This window comes from Podarcis gaigeae (assembly GCF_964106915.1).
Source record: "Podarcis gaigeae genome assembly, chromosome: 11".
In the NCBI taxonomy this organism is placed as follows: Eukaryota; Metazoa; Chordata; class Lepidosauria; order Squamata; family Lacertidae; genus Podarcis; species Podarcis gaigeae.
The window spans coordinates 3,037,064-3,057,143 of record NC_139687.1 but is presented as its reverse complement, the minus strand read 5'-3'; the positions used below and the strand labels follow the sequence as shown (position 1 = coordinate 3,057,143).

General features: G+C 43.1%; 1 protein-coding gene across 2 annotated transcripts in view; it reads right to left on the bottom strand.

Annotated features, from left to right (window-relative positions):
* Nucleotides 1-20,080, bottom strand: part of RORB (RAR related orphan receptor B) — a 158,464-nt gene that overhangs the window by 23,026 nt on the left and 115,358 nt on the right. For both annotated transcript variants that reach the window (XM_083702076.1, XM_083702077.1), the window contains exon 4: nucleotides 17,171-17,572. In XM_083702076.1, the coding sequence (XP_083558202.1) occupies nucleotides 17,171-17,572 (402 nt within the window). The remainder of the gene's footprint in view (nucleotides 1-17,170; nucleotides 17,573-20,080) is intronic.

The window sequence follows — 20,080 nt, the reverse complement described above, 5'->3', positions numbered from 1 at the left end:
TTCAAAGGAAGTCTATGCCATTTCTTCCCTATGTTCCTTTAGCAAGCAAGCAGTGTATTGTGTTGCATAGTTTTGTGGTATTTTTAAATGAGAGTTTAACATTTCCTTGTTTTATAGGAAGCTGTACACTAAATTTAGGAGCACAAGCTCAAAAGCAGTAAAGCGCTTTCCTGGATAAAGTAAATAAATACACTTGGAAATGAATACCTAAGATCCTTTTTTGACTTTGACCTTTTTGCTTCATTTCCTGATTCTTATTAATTATTTACTTAGAACAATTTAAGTCTGTTTTAGACTTAGAACAATTCAGTCTGTTTTAGGAGATGGCGTTTCTGTTTAAAATTTGAATGTGCAAAAATCTGAAACAAGAAGGGAATTGAAGTTAGAGCTCTTAATGTCTTACAGTGAAATCTACTAAGAAAGGGCAGAAAATGGGTGGGGGGTGAGCACTGATTAGGTAAAAAGGTAAAGAACCCCTGGATGGTTAAGTCCACTCGAAGATGACTAAGGGGTGCGGCACTCATCTCATTTTTCGGGCCAAAGAAGCTGGCGTTTAACCACAGACAGTTTTCTGGGTCATGTGGCCAGCAGGACTAAGCTGCCTCTGGCACAAAGGGACACTGTGACGAGTGCCAGAGCACACGGAAATGCCGTTTACCTTCCTGCCGCAGTGGTGCCTATTTATCTACTCGCACTGGCGTGCTTTCGAGGCTCCCCCTCTTTCCCCTGCAGTGCTGACCCTGCACAACCTTTCACTTTGATATCCTGCAATCTTGGTGGGATCATTTTTATAAATAGACGATCAGAATAAAAGTACCCAGGAAACAAAAAAGATGCTTAAAAATGAATGAAAGAAAAAGTTCAAACCTTTCCTAGATTTGAGATTTCTGAAAGTCTGAAAATTTCACAATTTGTGGCTCTCCTCACAAAAAATCCGGTTTCCTTTGAAGCTTCACTACTCAGAAGAAAGAATGAAATCTGCTTAAAACTGCAGCACATCCTTGACTTCTTTATCACATGTTGGTGTCAGTCAGTCAATTGACCAATAGGAATGTTGGTGGAAGACTAACACCACCCCCTGCTGGTGTCTGGGGCGGAGCTTTTTAAAAGAGATTTCCCAAAGTTGTTGAGCCGCCCAGCAAGCCCCGTGATGCCCTACACCCCTGTGCCCCCCCATTTCCTACGCTACTAACAGTATTGGAGAGAGATCCTTAATGTGGCATAAAGGTCAGACACGTCGCTAGCCCCATAATGTGATTCAGCGTACGGCCCTCGTGTCTTTTTATTTAGGTCTTTCCTGCCTGGCCCAAGAATAAACTGTTCAGAGCCCAGCGTGCTCAGTGTGTCTCCGAAGCACCTTCTTTCTTTCATTTGTTCCTCTTTTCTCTTGAGAGAGCCCTGCTTTCTTAGCATCCACTTCTTATGCACAGGGAATAACAGAACTTTGAAGTATGTCTCCTAAAATACTGATAGTCATCCTCAATTAAAATGAATAATGAATTTTAATTTGCTACTTACCCTTAGGATACAGTTGAGTAGCTAAGAGCTCATTTCAGCTTATACACTGACTTGAGTTCTCTTAGGGATCCATTTTGAATTAATGCTGTATTGGCTCCATGGCTTTACTCTGGTGCTTGGAAGTATTTATTTGTATCATTTTATCACACATTCTCTTTCTTAACTAGAACTAATATTACTGGCCCCAACTGCTAGGTCATTTGTGATAAATGGCATGCTTCTGAACCCCAGTCCAAAAGACTGGCATATCTTTTTCTGGAGGAGCTAAGAGTGGGACTGCACCAGGAGAAAAGTCAGTGAACCAGAGGCAATTAGTTGCATTAGTTTTATAAATGGAATTTACAGCAACAGAGATTAAGCTACAGATGAGCTTTGCTACAGGATTCTCTGCTGATGTTTAAGAGACACCAACAACAGGATTTGATGAGCTCAAATTCAGGTTTCTAAACAGGGACATTCGGGATCTTCATTTTGGGTCATCCATGAACACTTATTCTCATGTGAACCTATCAGTAGTTTTAAGGAAAACACTCACGGGCTGTAAATACAACAGGATAAACATTTCTTGTTGAGGGCAATCATTGTTTCCCTGGTGCTTTTGACTCACCCACCCCATGCTTGCTGACTTATATCTCACATCAGGCCTGGCAAGGATGAGCATGGTTTTGCCCAAAACAGGCTCTGAAGCTTGGCAGGCCAGAGGATCCCCACCTGTGGACAAATGGAAGGGGCTAGCCCTTGTCTCATGATGGTTTGCTTTTCATTTCTCATGACTTATCGATTTATTTAAAATATTCCTATACTCTACTGCTTTTCATTTAAAAAGAAACAAAGCAAAGCTTAAAGGTAGAATCACAACAATTTGTGAAAAGACATGAAAAGTACCGCAAGGCAAGCAGCAACTCTTGAGCCACTGCAGTTCACAATAAGATGATTTTACTGGTGTTCCTCTCCTGCTCTGTTCAAACATTATAGCAAAGCTACAGATGCATTTTGTAATGTTTTTCAGTGGCAGGGATGCCTTTACCACGGCTGCAGTCAAGGCTAACTACAGGGCGAAGCTGGTTTTGAGGACCTAAAAACTGACTGTACCACCTTTTTGCTGCTCCTTGGGTAGTAAGGATGCTTAATTTGATTCTGTCAATTGCAATTAAAACACATCTGATCTGCACCTTCTGGACTATTGTGCATATCAGAACGTTTTATCATCACTTGGATTTCATACTCCTCTAAATATTGTGATGCAAGAGTGAGGCTCCAAAGTTATACAAAATGCATATTTAAATATGGTGTTGTTGTTTTTAAATAGCATTTAAACATGTACTTAAACACAACTTTTATTTTAAAAAATGAAGATTAAGATTGAAACATGACAGAAAAGACTTATGGATAGTGTTTTTAATGTTTTTAATATTTGATGTTCTATTGTGCTTTTAATTCTGTTGGGAGCTGCCCAGAGTGACAGGGGAAATCCAGCCAGATGGGCGGAGTATGCACAAACAAACAAACAGATAGATAGATAGCAAGCCAGTAGGTGGCACTGCTTGTTAGTTGCCTCTTCCTCAGTCTAACTGTAGCTCTTGCCGAACTCCAGGGAGGAAAATGGATACAAACCTAGGAGGAGTCTGTTTTGCTTGTCAGGGGCTTTGCTCCACCTACTGTTGGTCTTCCTGCCTTCTTCCCAACCAGCCCCACTGGGCACCAGCCACTCCTTACAAGAAGGAATTGCCTGTGTAGAGGCACCCAAAAGGGAGCACACAGAAGCTTGCAGAGCCATCACAGACACATTTTGGGGCAGAAACGGCTTTTCTTTCAGAATATGCTGAGAAGGCACAGAACACTTATAGCCTGTCCTCCCAGTTAAACTAGTTTAGCTCTCTGCCTGTGAGCTGCTTTTTAAGCAGTCTTAATTTTTTGAAAAGCAGTAAGTTATGTCTGTAGGGTTTTTTTAAATTTCATTTTAACGGATATTTGTAAACTCCAACTCTTAACAAGCATCAAAATCATTAAAGCTTTAAAACTTTTAAATCTTTTAAATATTAAATTTTCAAAATGCAGAACAAATGACCAGCACAGAAGCAAATTCTCTAAAAATGCTTGGCAAAACAAATAGGTTTTGGGTAGGCAATGGAATATAAGGATTGCATGTGCCTATTTGATTTCAGTGGGAACTTCAGAGCTCAAGTTGCTTCTCAGAGTACAGTGGAACCTTGATTTATGTACGGCTCTACTTACGTACGATTCCAGTTACAACCTTCAGTAGGTGCTTCGACTTATGAACTTTCCTCTAGATACGAACAGAGGCTTTGCTGGCAGCCCAGAGCTTGCCCAGCCGGCTGGCTGCAGGGCAGCACTGGGGCTTCCGCGGCCGGGGAGAAGCCTCTGGTTTGCCGGAGCTCAGTTTGCCGGCTGTGGAGCACTTGTTTTTCTGACTGTGTGGCCCCCACTTCAGCTACTGGTTGATTGTGTGACTGCATAAATGGATAAAAGCCCCCCCCCCCATCCAAACAATGACTACTGTATCATCAGTGCCCGTAAGAAAAAACATAAATGTTATTTTTTTTTTCATTTAAAGTACTGTCTTACTGTCTTATTTATTTTATAGTACAGTACATTGATTATTGCCTTCATTTTATGGATCTATGGTCTCATTAGACAGTAAAATCCGTGTTAAATTGCTGTTTTAGGGGGTGCTTTTCATTGTCTAGAATGGATCAATTCACTTTTCCATTACTTTCTATGGAAAAGTGCGCCTCTACTTATGTATGTTTCTAGTTAGGGCCGGACCTCCGGAATGGATTATGGTTGTAAGTAGAGGTTCCACTGTATACTGAATATCATAATATCTGTTGGGGGAAAAGGAAGTGATAGGAGGGAGCATTTTGGATTTTTTGTTTTGCCTCTTTCTACACTTGATCTGGACAGAAGTGCCTTTACAAAATAAAAATGGAGAAGTAGCTTCTGGATTTTTTATGGTCAAGCATCTGAAGAATGAAACCACTTAACAGTAGCATGCACCTTAACCATGTAAAAAAATTACTCGGATCCTCATGAAAACTAAGGAAATTATTCCACTACCCAAGCAAAACATGTTGATTTCCAATCCAATGGGAACATTGTATTGTTTCCTTAGTGCTTTCACCTTGTTCTATTATTAATTGCAGTAGTGCTGTTGTAGCTCACCCACACTCACACACCCTACAGATTGAGAATAATATTTCATGCATTTGATGAAGTAGATTGGTGTCCACCAAAACCTTTAGTGTAATAAATCTTTTATAGCACAATTCATGTCTTTTCAGAAGTAAGTCCTATTGAATTCATTGCTGCTTACTCTCGGATAAATTGGGTTAGGATTGCATCCTTAAAGTTGCCACAGGTCTGTTTCATTTTTGCTGCAAGAGATGTAATACAGATCCCCTTCTGGAATTTATTTGCACCTCATTTAAGTGACCAACATTGCACTTCCTAGTATATGCAGCAGATGAAACAGATTCTAATCCCAAATATTATGTCCAATAAGGAAAACACCATTCTGAAACAGCAAATGCTACTTTGGATAATTTTCGTTATGTTCTTGGAAACATTTTCCCTCTCACACTTGCAGGCTCCCCCAGCTTAATATTTCAGGAATATTATAAAAAGAAAGTCATATCAAGCCTGTATCAAAACATTTTTATTTGTACACTCCCTTTCTGTACCACCAAGTTCTTATTTACTGCCACAAATGCGGGAGAAAACAACAGCAACAACAACAACAACCCACCCAACGCATCCCAAACGTTAGACAAGAGGAGCAGGACACTAAGGCTCGAAAAAAGAAACCATAAATACACTTGAGAATATATATGGGATGGGGCATGTCAGCACCAAAATGTTCCCCCGAAAGGGGGATCTTGAAATGATTCCAATCTCTCTCTCACACACAATTTGTGCTCTAAATGTGGACTCAGACCTTGTCCCTTAGTAGTTATTTTTAAAGTGGTGACCACAGAAATTACAGGCTTGTTGCTTGCTTCCCACATTAAAACAAATATATTATTGTATTTATATCCCACCTTTTCACCCAAGGAACTCAAGGTGGTGTACATGGTTCCCTCCTTATTTAATCCCTGTGAAGTAGGCTAGGCTGAGAGGCAGTGACTGGCCCAAGGTCAGCCAGTGAGCGTCATGTGAGGATTTGAACCCTGGTCTCCCAGATCCTGGTCCAACACTCTAACCACTACACCACACTCTCTTGCCACATGCATGCTTGGCACGCCATCGCCTGCCCACTTCTCTGTTACCTCTGCCTTCACGGGCTCAATGGCACAGGCTCAGCTTCTCGCAGGCAACTGGCTGGCAGCCCTCATTGTTTCTTTCTCTGCTTCCATTCTCTCTTGGGTGGAAAAATGTGTTGCCATAAATGTCAATTATAGCTTTTGTGTTACTTATTGCCTACAAATACTGAAAAATGAGAAAGGCTTTGCTTCTCGTGAAGCCCATGGGAAGAACACACGTTTTGTCTCTTGGCTTCCACGAGGGACAAAAGCTTGTTGTTTTGTAAATGAAAGCAAGGAATTCAGCCCAGGTAATGGTCTAAAGAGGCACTGGCTGGCTTGGATAGACTCCCGGTGAAACCTGCAGGCAGGGCCTGGATGGGGCTCAAACCCTCTCAACATGAATGTGCACATGTTTAATACAGACAGATCTCCTAATTAAGAGCGGTAGTCACGTAATCTGGGGAACCGGGTTTGCGTCTCCGCTCCTCCACCTGCAGCTGCTGGGTGACCTTGGGCCAGTCACCCTTCTCTGAAGTCTCTCAGCCCCACTCACCCCACAGAGTGTTTGTTGTGGGGGAGGAAGGGAAAGGAGAATGTGAGCCGCTTTGAGACTCTTGAAGGGGAGTGAAAGGCGGGATATCAAATCCAAACTCTTCTTCTTATGGGCTAAGTCCTGTTAAAGACTTCCATAATGACTGTGGAAGGATTGCCCGTTCCCCTTGATTGTCCAGAACAATGTCTTCCTATAACTACAGAGGGAATGTTTGGTGCTTTCCATTTTCTGTTCAGTTACCCGTTTCTAGCTCATATTCTCTTTTCTCTTCTGCTATGAGTGTTGGGGTTTCTTCAGTTAGTTCTCTCTGGATAGCAAGTTCTCTTGCAGTAAGAGTTTCCTTAGAATCTCAAGCATGAATTTATGATTAGGGAAATTCTTTCTTTTCTCTGGAAAAGGGATGCCTCGGGTGATTATCAGAAGAAGCCCCCCTCCTCCTCCTCCTCCTCTTGTTTGCAAATTCTTCCAGCAACAATTTTTATTCCAAGGATGCCTCAAACATTGTAAACAATTATTTTCTGCAACTTAAGAATTTGGGATGGACAGATCTGTCAGTTTTGGTTTCTCTCCGTTTCAGACTTTTCTCATAGTTGCATTTCTGTACACATGATATGCTTGAAGAACCACATTGCAAAATGCAGAAAAGTACAAATTTTGAAGGATACCTGGATTTCAGTTTACATATTGGTTTGAGAGGTGCAAATTAGGTAGTTTCTCAGTGGGCAATGATTGGCAGATCCAACGTTTTCTAATTTTCTCCCCATCCTCCTTCCTGCTGAGCTGCACAAAGGAATAACTGAGGCCACAGTCACATCATACATTTAAAGCACTATTATATGACTGTAATAGTCATGGCTCCCCCGAAGGACCCTGCAAGTTGTGGTTTGTTTTGGGTGCCGAGAGTTCTTAGGAGACCCCCTATTCCCCTCACAGAGCTACCATTCCCCAAGTGGTTCAACAATTAGTCCCTCTTCCCAGACAAACCTGGGGGTTGTAGCTCTGTGAGGGAAAAGGGGGTCTTCTAACAACTTTCAGCACCCTTAGCAAACTACAGTTCCCAGAGTTCTTTGACGGGAGACGTAACTGCTTCAAGTGACATGATAGGGCTTCATGGTCCGGTTGCGGCCTCTGAGTAAGGAAGACGAAGGTGACAGGCTGTGCCCTTCCCTGGACAGATTGTAAGCAGGCAGAGCTGACTAAAGTCAGGCTGTTGAGGTCATACCAACATGAAACAAAAATAGATGCAACTTTCAGTGGTGGAAAATAATGACTTGTAAAATATACACAGATTTTCTAGTTAGCATATGGAACAAGAAACCTGTGCGACATGTTTCCCATACTTTAGCAAAGCAAAGAAATATGTATTTCTCAGCAATAATGGGAGAGTCAAATGCAGATATTGGACATGTGTTTTGGAAAATTCTGTATCTGTGATTCACATAAAATATGCCCATTTTCTAACTACTTTCAAAAATGAGCAGGACAATATCACTTCTGAAATGGCCCTAATCAAAATGGTGCCCTCCATGGTGAATTACAACTTCATTTTAGGAGGTGATGGGACAAGCAGCCCAACTTCTTCAGACCTGGGGCCCACTGCTATCACCAAGCTACAATATGGGATTCACCTCCCTCCCTCCCTCCCTCCCTCCCTCTCTCTCTCTCTCTCTCTCTCTCTCTCTCTCTCCAACCCTCCCTCCTTCCCTTCTATAATCTTTCACTTCTATAACCATTTTTTATCCTTCTATAAACCAAGGTCCATTCATTTGATATCAGTAACTCAATATCAGCATATAATACATTTTAGAAAATATGCAAGTAAGTAAATATCAAACCATCTTATGTAAAGCTCTAAGGGTCAAAAATCAAATAATGTAGTCTGCCAATTTTAAAATACCTTTGGCTCCAAGCCATTGCTAAAAGGTAAATGTACCCATGTCCCAGGGATCTCTTGTGCCAATCCTAGGAGATTCCTCAGAGTTGATAGAACAGCTGGGGAGTTCTGTGGGGCAGTTTTTTGTCTTTCTTTTTAAACACCTCTAAAAACAAGTTGAGTGTGCTTGTATATACACTCCTTTGGATCATTGTCAACTGTAATGATGATGATGATGATATTTGTATATCGCCCTTCATCCAAAGATCACAGGGTAGTTCACAACATAGTAAAATGCTGCTGAATATGTTGAGCTAAACATTTTGACATTTTTAATCTCTCTCTGTGTGTGTTTTATTATAGTAGCAGTGATGCATCACACTGGAGCAGGACTAATTATCCTGGCTGCTTCGCAGAAACATTTTTATGAGAAAATTGCCCCCTCTCCTTCCCAATCTTTTGCCCTCAAAATGATGTGGCATAAACAAAACATGAAGTGTGTGTGTGTGGGGGGGGGGGCTCCAGCTCACTGCAGGCAGATGGTGTCTTCCACTCCCACCTGGAACACTCACTGCCATTCCAAACAAAAAGGAGGATATTTGAAAGGCTTTGGCACTAGTGTAAATTGATTAAACCTCAATTAGGAACACTGCCAAGGGCCATCATTTGTCAATTTTATAGTGACCTTATTAGATGGCCCAGAACATATGATGAACTGGATTAATTTATAGCAGGGATGCACAGCGTAAATCACTCTACTGTTTACTAGGAACCTTTTTCTCACCCAAGAATAGCATGGCTATGTTACCTACAAAAGTTTTTTTCTTTTTCTTTTTTCAATTTTATCACTGTGCTCTTTTTAATCCTTTGCTTTTTTTCTCTTCACTCCAAAACACACACTTTTTAAAAAAAATAATTCTGTTCATCTTGCTTCCTTCCTTTCCCCCCTCTACTTCATCCTGTGCTCTGTTGTATCACAGCCCAGCCCAGTCCACTCGCTTCTCGCTTTCCCTCTGCACCGCCATACATGACTGTAACCCTCTCTGAGCTTCTCCCTCTTTCGCTTTTCCTTTACCTCCAGGTCTCTCAACAGCCTCATTTTCCCTTTTGTAGCTCATCACATTCTCCTTTCCTTCTACCACCCCAGAGAGCTGCAGCTACCCTTCTATTATTCTTCTTTTTTTCTTTCCTTCTCCCATGGATTTCTTTGCAGCCTCATTACTCTCAGCTATTCCTGAGATAGCACACATGTCTCTATTTTTCTCTCTGCACCTCACTGCCAGTGGAGGCTTGTCTGCTAGAGCAAATGGGGCACTGCCCTACCAATTGCTGTCTGCTCTCAGCCAGCCCCAATCTGCCTTCTTACTTACTTACACCCAGCCTAGGGGGTGGTGCTGCCTGACAGCTTCTTGCTCCTCTGTAGAACTTGTCACGGAGAGGACGGGGCAAATCTAGAATTAGTTGGCTCTGCCTGTTGTTAGCTCTGCTCCACCTCTTGTTGACATCTCTGCCTTCCTCCTCACCAGTCCAATGAGCACCAGCCACCTTTACTCTTTCTCCATCCCACAATTTTTCAGCATTCTGACTTTGGTGGCAATAGCATAAACAGCCTTCAACATCCGAACATAAATGACTTTCACCCTCCCAGCATAAACAACCTTCAATACACACCAGAGAAATAATGTTGGACATGACTAGGCTGTGCAGCACAGCTGGCCACAGCATGGTGATCTCCACTGCACACCCCCAAATTCAGAGTAGGAACAACACAGGGGATGGGATGGAGTCTTTCCCCTATTTCCCCAGGTTTTAAACCCTTTTAACACAACCAGCCTGAAGCAGTGAAGCCACAATGCTAACTTTTAAAATGCAAAACCCACCTAATCAACACTTCCCCAAACAATATATGAACTGAAACTCATCTAACCTTCAAAATTTGGAGTTTTCTGAATTTTGCGAAGCGGTTCCCTAACCCAAAACTGCTTATAAAAATGCATATATTGGGGAAAGTGTGCATAACAACGCTTATATTGATGAAAATAACATACAAAATGGCATTAGGGAAATTCATTGCAAACATTTGACTATTACACAAAGCTGCATACAAAAATGTGTACATTAAAGAGAAACCTGCAATAAAATGCTAATGAATTTCCATGAGGACTTTTAAAAGAAATCACAAATCAACATGGAAATGTGGTGAAGTGAATGTAATACTGTGAAAAAAGCATAAACAGAGAAAGGGCTAGATTTAGGGTTTGATTTGTGCATCCTGCCAATGGGGCAGTACAAGAGAGACTGTTGAGAGAGAACAGTATTGCATACGCACTTTTTGAAGTGAGTGCCTTTTCAGACAAAGCCCCCTAACCCTAACCATTTAAACTTAGGGGAGTTTAGAAGAGGGGGAAATATGTGCCGTTTTCAGGTATGAACATTTAATAATGTTTAACAGTAATTTCTGAGACAGTAGAAATTAGTAGATGGCGGATACTGTGGGAGAACTTCATTTAACATTGCTTTATTTGACTTTAAATTTTGTTTTAGAAATGCAGAGAGAATCAAGTAATTTTTTGTATTGTAATTTACAAGGCTTCATTCCAAGGATTCTTGAGAGCACTTAAGACGGTAATCATATACATGCTTTACTTGGGAATAATTCATTTGGTACTAAGTGAGAACCACTTCTGAATAAATGGTCTAAGTACAGTTTAGCATAGGCAGTAATATAGTTTACGGGGGGGGGGGGATGGCTCCCTTTGAATTTGTCCAGGCATGGTGTCAAAATAATTATTGAATATGATTAGAACTTTTAAATAGATACCCTGTTATTTGATTGCATCTCAATTGCATCTGCCTAGGCTCTTGCTATAGTAGTAGTTAAATTACTCACTAGATGGCAATATTGATCCATATAAATATAGTTGAGATGCATACACAGGATCTTTAAAGGAAGAGTAGAGTAATTAAAAATGATTTTCTATGTGGGATCTTAAAAAGTAGTTGTGGGGAAGAAAGATAAAAGGAACAGTAGCACAAGGAGTCCCTAGATGAATCAGTTTGTGTGCAACGAAGAAATCTGGGTTGAAAGAAATTGCATAAAATGGGGTGTATTCTGTAGCTAATTGATGTCTAGTAAACACATTCAAACACGGGATGAGCTACTGCCTTGGGTAAATTCAGCAGAGTCCGAAGCAGTGACATTTGCATAGCACCCAACAAGCACCCCTAAACTGCAAGCATCAACTGGCTTAAGCCTCCCCAGGGCATTCAGCCCGGGGAACAGGCTAGGGATCTCTAATATAGCCTTTTAGCAAAAAGTCTCAAGCTTCCTCGTAGGATAAAAGTTTCTATACCATTTCAAATCAGCACAAGAAATTGGGGTGTTTCAATGAAAACAAAGACAAGGTATGTATAAACATGTTTCAGTATAGAAGTATATGCCACCCTGAGCCCTGTTTAATACATCTGGGGAACTTTTCCACTTTGATGAATGTGTGGTGTCTTTGGAAAACAAATTGTGTTGTGTAAAACTCACACTAGGATTTCCAACTCCTGTTCTAAAAGAGTCCCTGTGAGTTTTTAAGGACAGCAGAGCAAGGAGTAGCTTGGCATCTATGGGGTGCAGCTTTTTAGCAGCACAACTGCTAACCTTTTCTTTGTCAAGCCAAGGCACAGGATTCCCCATTTGCTCAGGAGCTGGCAATACTAGAACAAGCTTGGATTGGCAGACTTGCTTTAAAGGCAGCACAAGTAATCTGCATAGAGTGCTGAGCATTCAAGGCTTTTATGCAGCTTTAAAGCAAAAGGAAGCATTGTTCAGTTTTGCAAGGAGCTAAGCGCTATGATCCCAATCTGGAAAATGTGGTTAGAACCTTTTCAACCCTCAATCATGCTTTCTCATGGGATGGCCTGGGACCTAACAGGGTAGCTATTGTATTCTCCACCCCTCCCAATCACTGACTCATACTTTGTTTATCACTAATGCAACTAGATCAAACGGATTTTAATATCACATTTCCATTTTTAAAACGTTGCAATTATTACATGTTTTGGTTGGATTAGGACCAAGTCTGCCATTTCCAGGGGGGCTCCCTCCAATTGATACCATATTTTTATTTGTACATTTTTATTCATCTTCATGCCAGGAAATGTCTTGCTTAAATTGCTGCATACCAGGCTGCTGTTAAAGGCACAAAAGCAAAGACAGAAAAATGGTGGCAACCTCTCCTGTTCATGGTCAATTTCTAGGAAGGGAGGTACAGAGGAGGTTGTTTAGAAGACATGCCTGATGACCTGGAAGTCTTACCAGATGCAAAGGAGAAGAGGGATACATCTGAGTGAATAACAACAACAACAATAATATTTATTACGGCCATAGGCCCATACAGGTAAAAACAACACATGGGGGGGGAAAAGCACGTGGGGAAAAAAAAACAGCCGCTAAAACACCACAATAACAATAAAATACTATAAAATAGAATGGCATACTATGCCTTAGTTAGCTTGTAGTGCTCCTTGGCGTCGCTTTTGGGTAAGGACAGCGACTAGGAACCTAGCCACATTCAGGGTCGTATGAGTATCCTTATCCTGCAAGATTTGAGCAAGGTGGAATTTTGGTGGGGTACCCTCTAGTTTCTGTATGATTGATCCCAACAAATTTGCCCGTGGCACATTGAACAGGGGGCAAGTGAACATGATGTGCTGGAGCGACTCCGGCGTCTCCTTATCGCATTCGCATGTGGCGGGGGCTTGGCCCTTTGAGAATCTATGTCTCAGGACGTTGGAGGGAAAAACGTTGAACCTCGCTTTGGTGAAGGCCAGTCTATGGGCAACAGTCGAAAGGGAGGAGAGGTATGATGGAACACAGTAAGTTAAAGTGATACCAATGTTCTGGGGCGAACAAACACCTCCCCCCAGCATATAATTTCGCTGTAGATCGATGTCATCCAGTCTTTGGCGGATCAGTCTTTGAGCGGTAATTTGGTCTAGTTTTAGGGAATCTGAAGGAGGGATTCCATAACTCAGGAGTTTGGCATGAATTCTACTAGTCCAAAGGCTAGAGAATTCATCTCGCCATAAGCATTGGACAAGGTAGTGGTTTGGTAATCTATGCCACAATGATAACCAATAATTGAAGACTTGCTTCCACAGGCAAGTTTCTAAGGATGCGATCTTCAGTTCTAGTCGCATGGCTGCGTTGCTTACGCACAGGGGGAGCATTAGGAGCTGACGCAGGAATTGATTTTGCAGTGTCTCAAGAGGAGCAAGATCTGTCATCATGGCCCAAAGCAGGGCAGCATAAGCAAGCACGGCAACCACTTTTGCCTTGAACACCTTTAGGGCCGAGGGAACATGCAAAGCTCCATCCGAAAAAAAGAATCGGAGGAGCGCATATGTCAGAGTTGCCTCCAGGTCCCAGCTCACAGAGGACCAACGCTCATCAGTAGTAACATATAAAAGTCTTTATTGAAGATTAGTTTCCATTTCCAAACCGCAGCGTGCAACTCTACGTCCTAGACCTTAGACCGGCGAAGCTCCATCTGAGTCTCCGCCTCCTAGACACCAGTTTAAGACTCTAGCCTTACTCCACCTCTTCCGTTGTTCCTTCCTCCTCTGGGTCCTTCTGCTCCCTGGGGTTTCCTCCTTTCTGGACTCTTCTGACGCTGACCCCCCTGAGTCTTCCCCCTCCTTCCAGCGGGCTTTAGGACCCGGCTCCCTATCCGGGTTGCCTGCTGTGCCGCTCGCCTGTACATTTGAACTTGGCGCGCGCGCCCAGCCGGTAACCTTCCTCTTGACCGTTTCCCCGCTCTCCGATGGAGGCGTGGTCAATCCTGACTCATCTCCTCTCGCTGGTAGTGAGAACACTGGTCCCGATTCCTGGGACTCCTCCCCCCCACTGCGCTCTGGTGGGGAAGCTGGTCCTGATTTCCAACTGCTGCTCTGGGAGTCCCCGCTGGCCCCTTCCTTCTGGGGTTTCCCCCTTGGCACCCCCCTTGCCCTGGCCATCGGCGCTCCCTTCTGTGAATCTTCCGATTCGCTGGAGAGGCTCGTGGAATCCCTCTGACCACTGTCACTGCCTATGCCCCCCTCGGATTCCTCCCCCTCGCTCTCCATTTCCTCCCTCTCCTGTGCCTCTGCTCCTGAACCCCTGACAGCATATGACAGAGTTTTGGCCTTGTTAAGTAGGTGTTGAATTTGAGCTTTCCACCCCAAATTGTGTTGAAAAATAACTCCTAGGTATTGAAATTTTAGGACTTGCTCTATTTTTGCTCCACCAAGCTTCCATTCGTATAATCTCCGGCTTCTGGAGAAAATCAGAATCTTGGATTTAGCATGGTTGATGGTTAATTGGTTGAGTTGACAATACGTGGCAAAGATCTTCAAAGCTCTGGTTAGTCCAACACGTGTATAAGATAGAATTACCGCGTCGTCCGCATATAAAAGGAGTGGGCAGCGGTAGTCCGCAAGTCTAGGCGCGTGTGTACTTGGAGATGAGTTAACTAGGGGTGCTCGCATGTCGCTGATGAATAGGTTGAATAGACAGGGAGCCAATATACATCCTTGGCGCACTCCCTTGTTTATTGGTATCGAATTTGTGAGGTCGCCCGCAGGAGTAAGTCTCACTCTAGCAAGGGTACCTTCGTGGAGCTGACTTATAAGCCATAGGAGTCTTCTATCAATGCCCTGTTTCGCAAGTTTCTCCCATAGAATATTTCTAGGAACGCTGTCAAAGGCTGCCTTTAGGTCTAAGAAGGCAGCACAGAGGTAGCCCCGGGGGGGGAGAGGAGTACTTTCGTGCCAGATGGTAAAGAACTATCGCATGATCGGTTGTAGAGCGTTTAATTCTGAACCCTGCTTGTTCGTGGCCAATCTGATTAGTCTCATCTACCCATCGCAATAGTTTAGTCAGCAAAAAGCTGGCATAAATTTTCCCTATGATCGAAAGGAGGCTGATGTTACGGTAGTTTTCCGGCTCCATTGGAGAACCTTTTTTATGAATTGGTACTATAATGGCCTCCTTCCATATTTTGGGGATGAGGCCAGAAGCATTGATTGCATCGAAGGTTTTGGCCAAGATGCCAGCCCACCATTTTGGGTGTAGTTTAATGGCTTCAGCAGGGATCAGATCGGGCCCTGGGGCTTTACCCGATTTCAGCTGAGCTATTAGCTTGGCTATTTCGTCAGGATCGGTGGGAGGCCAAATAGGTAGGTGGGTAAACAGATGCGTCAGGTGGTCGGAGGGAGCATCTGCCTGTGAGAAGCATTTCTTCAGGAACAATTCCCATGTCGGTGCAGGGATGAATGCCCTTGGGTATTTCCTCACCCTTCTGTTGATCAAAGACCAGAATTCCCTGGATCTGTGTGATTTTGAAGCAGTAATCAAAGCCTGCCAGCGATTGTGTTGCCACTCACGTTTGGCAATTTTCTGTGTGCGTTTGTAAACTAACTTGGCTTGTGCATAACTAGCTGGCAGAGTAGCTGCATCGGAGGTCTTATATACATTATATATAGCACGGAGGCGCTGTCTTGCTTGTTTACACTGAGAATTATACCAGGGGGCACCGTAAGTATATTCATTTCGATTTAATATTTTGGGTGGTAACCTGAAGAAGGACGTAAGATCAGTCGTATGATGGTGGAAGCATTTCAGCACTATGCTATGCTCGTCTGAGGCAGAGCCTATGTTGGGATGGGGCCCGAGGATTACTTTTTGAAAGAATTCCTGGTACCTTTGAGCCTGGGTCTCCGACCATTTGATTCCTCTTACTTGGAGAGATTCGTTGGTTACCATCTGGGTCGCATGTCTATGAGCCTCCGACTGCCAGTTCAGGGAGAGCTTGGCTACAAGGGGAAGATGATCACTAGATTGTATATTCTCAATCTTAAAGGTGGAAATGCACTTAAGTAGATCCCTGGAGACCAACAGGTAATCGAGGACGCTGTTTGATTTAACGCTCAGGTGGGTAAAATCCCCAGGAATGTCAGGGGGGCATGTGCCATTTAAGGGGACCAGATTTAAACAGATGGCCATTTGATAGAGGAGTACTCCAGCCTCATTTGCTCTGTGGTCTTTAGAAGTTCTCCTCATGATATGTTCCAGATCATAATTATCAAGGTTTGGAGTAACCCACCATTTGGCTTTGGTCAGCGAGTCCCAGTTTGCTGCTGTGCGGGCGTTAAAATCGCCACCTATTATGGCTGGGGTATTAGGAAACTTAACATAAATTAAAGGGACTTTAAGGGAGGATAAGTTTTAAAAATACAAGAGAAACTCTGCCATAGATATCAGTACAGTATGCATCACCTGAAAGCAAGGTAAACAACTGGTTGGTTTCTGTAATTAAAGCACTTCTTATGGGTTTGAACCAAACATTGCTCACCAGGAAAACATCACTTTTCTTGCTATGCAAGACACCTAACAACAAGATTATCAATCATCACCATCAAAGTTGGATAAATGATACCCTAACACATGAAACCACATCTTCCAAAGAGTTTACAAAGACAGTATGAACCCATCTATTCGAGATCCGGAATGCAGTTTTACTGGTATAAATCCAGAGTGTTCAGTGCAAGATCAAACAATGATGTTGTGCATTGTAATTAATTTAAGAGTGAGTTCTATTAATGATCCACCTTCAGAGCTCTTTGTTGACAAGAATGTGTATAGTTGTCAAAAAGATCATTAAAGCCCTCCTGATAATGAGCTCGTTTGATACAAGCTCCCTATTTAGTAATTATCACTTGATTGATTCATCAGTGGCTCTGGTGTTTCAGCTTCATAAACAGATCATGAATTGCTCCATTTACGCAATGTAAACATTTTAGAATTCTGTTAACTGATTCCACAACAAACCCAGTCATACATATGCTTCAGGACCAATCCATTCCAAAGGAAACTGCAGGGTTAGAAATACAAGCACACAGAGTCATTATGAGAGGTTAAAGGTAGACTTTTCTTACCTATTTCTGCCACGGTTATCCCAGGAGCTAATTGCCCATTGTTGCAAGAGCTATAGGTAAACAAGTTTGGTACTGAAGTGAGGTCATAGATAGGTTCCTGCTTGATCTGTTTGATTCCAGTCATGTCTAAGCCAGACTGATCTGGGGAGGGCTGGGCAGAATCCACATTGTAATAGCCTTCGGACTTTGGCAGGTCAATGACATGCCCATTTGAATAAGTGCCACCAGTTTCATTGTTTAGGTTGCTCAAGCCATTGGTGATGCTGTTGCTGTAGACTCGGGCCAAGGCTTCAGCCTCGCCACTTTGCTGCTGCCGTTGCTCCTGCAGTCGCTGTTGATGCTTCTGTACCTCGGCGTACAAGCTGTCCCTCTGCTTTTTGGACATTCTTCCAAACTTTACAGCTGAAACAAATCAACCAAAAAAACCCAGGCATTATTGGTGGTGGTGCTGACCTTTAAAGCCCTAAAGGGCCTCAGCCCAGTATACCCGAAGGAGCGTCTCCACCCCCATCGTTCTGCCCAGACACTGAAGTCCAGCTCCGAGGGCCTTCTGGCAGTTCCTTCGCTGTGAGAAGTGAGATTACAGAGAACCTGGCAGAGGGCCTTCTCGGTAGTCATGCCAGCCCTTTGGAATGCCCTGCCCCCTGCAGATGTCAAAGAGATAAACAACTATATGACTTTCAGAAGACTCTAGTTTGGCTGATTACGTTACATAACTAGTATCCAGTATTAAGATCACTTTACTGTAATTTACTCTCTGTGGAGCCTCCTTTGAAGAGCAACCAGAACCTACAATTGGGCCAGAATGCAGCATCCAGCCTCCTAGCTGGGGGTGGGGTGGGGGGAGTGAGGCTTTCACAGGCTGGTCCTTAAAGAGCTTTCCAGTTTGTTTCAAAATCCTAAAGCTCTGTGAAGATGCTCCTTTTACTAAATCATGTGTTTTGAACTGCTACTGGAAATATTTCAAAATATTTATGTTTCTGTTTACACTGCAGCAGGTTATCTTCTGATTTAAAAGACAAAATTGTGCTCTTTCATTTAAATATATTTTTGTTAGCTCTGGTGACAAAAGGTAGAATATAATTTTAAAAAACACACACATTTGTCTATCTCTATTTTCATTTCTGAAATGATGGAGGAGACTCGATATGGTAAGATCTGCTTTGATCTCATGGGGGCAGTTGAACCATATGATACCATCATCACAAAATGGCAACCCGTTGTTCTCTTACATGTGCACCTGCTGCTACATTTTTGACAGACAAAAGCCTTAGGGTGTAGCCTGTGATCCTTACCCCAGTCACTTACACCAAAGTAAGTCCCGCTGAAACCAATAGGACCTGTTTCCAAGTAAATGTGCCAAGCAGCCAACATCCTGCTGTGAATAATGAGCAGGCCTGCTATTTCTTTTTCATCTCTCCATGTTCACCAAAGAGCAAACCAGTGCTCTATAAAAATGTACAGCCTTCAGATTTGTATCCTGTGTGATTTATCAATTTTCCCCAAACCTTTAATCTGTGCACTAACAGGATTAGTACCTTCTGAAGATAACAAGCCCTAAAGCCCTATTATCACAACCTGTCAACGTGGCTGTTATCTTCACACACTTATTTTGAAGGGAAAAAGAGAGAGAATGTTACAGGTTACAGTTAAGGCCTAGGGGGAAATAACAGACTTGAAGGTAAACACTCTATAGGAATGGCATTTCTTCCAAAGAAGCAACATATTCATGGATTACTTTCCAGATATACATTTGCAACATATAATCTTAAAGTGCTAAATGTGTTCATTCCTCCTGAGATGAAAGAAGAAGAAATTGTGTTTCCATCGGAATAAGTCAATGTCATAATTCAAAGGCATGTCTCCATCATTTGCAAAAGGCAAAGAGACCATTGTACAGTGGCCAATGAAGTTAATCCAATTATTGCTAAGTGATTTTTTTTTTTTTTTGCAAAAGGCAAAGCAAAAGTAAGGTTTTCATGACCCTTTTTTCTAGTTTGATGCACTCTTGACAGCTGTGCTCTGTAGAGTAGGGTACATGGGCACCCTACATAGTCTGGAACCCTCTGCATTGGCAGGATGAGGGCTGCACCTGAAGAGCGCTGCATCCTTTATTGCAACTGAAAGTCCCCAACGCCTAAAATGAACTCTGAGTGGACAAAGAAACCTGGTGCCAGCAGGGCTGGGCTTGAAGGATGTAATAAACACAAGACAAGCATATTGAGATCAAAACAGGCCACAGCTTTATTGATTTCAGATGGCAGTAGGTTTTGGTGTAGGCATTAGGCGTGTACCCTGAATCATCCAAGCTACTGCTGGTTGATTGCTTGGCAGGGTCAATCCTGAGTTAGGCGTTGCCCTATGACATACATCAAATCAAGGTGACCCCTCCAAGTTCACCACCTCAGGCAGGTGCTATGGCCCATCGGCCCCCAGTCTGGGCATCCAGACAAATGAACCACCCCTGGACCCCATTAACAGGGTACCCCATATTTTGGAGGGGTGGGGCTCTCTCCCTCCTGACTAAGGATCCAACTCTTATCTACTAGCAAGTTGTGACAATTGCTATGAGGAAGGAAAAACCCCAGAAAGGGCCAATTTGCCCGGAGGAATGTTTTCATAGCAAGGCCCTAAGCATGACCTGCCGTCTCAACTTTGTGCAGGGGAAAACATGCTGTAAGGGGTGGGAGGGTGGGAGATCCAACTCTGACTGAGGCACTGCAGACAACTGTGGCCCCATTTTAAACCTGGGGAGCAGACCTGGTTGAAGTCCAATGGGGAAGTCTCCCTTTAGGCCCACTACCTAGGTCCCACCCATCAGGTTGGACCAGTCACAGGTAGGCCCTGTCAGCCCCCACAGCTGGTGAGGGAGGACATGACGCCCCCCCACCGGCCATGTGAGAATCAGAA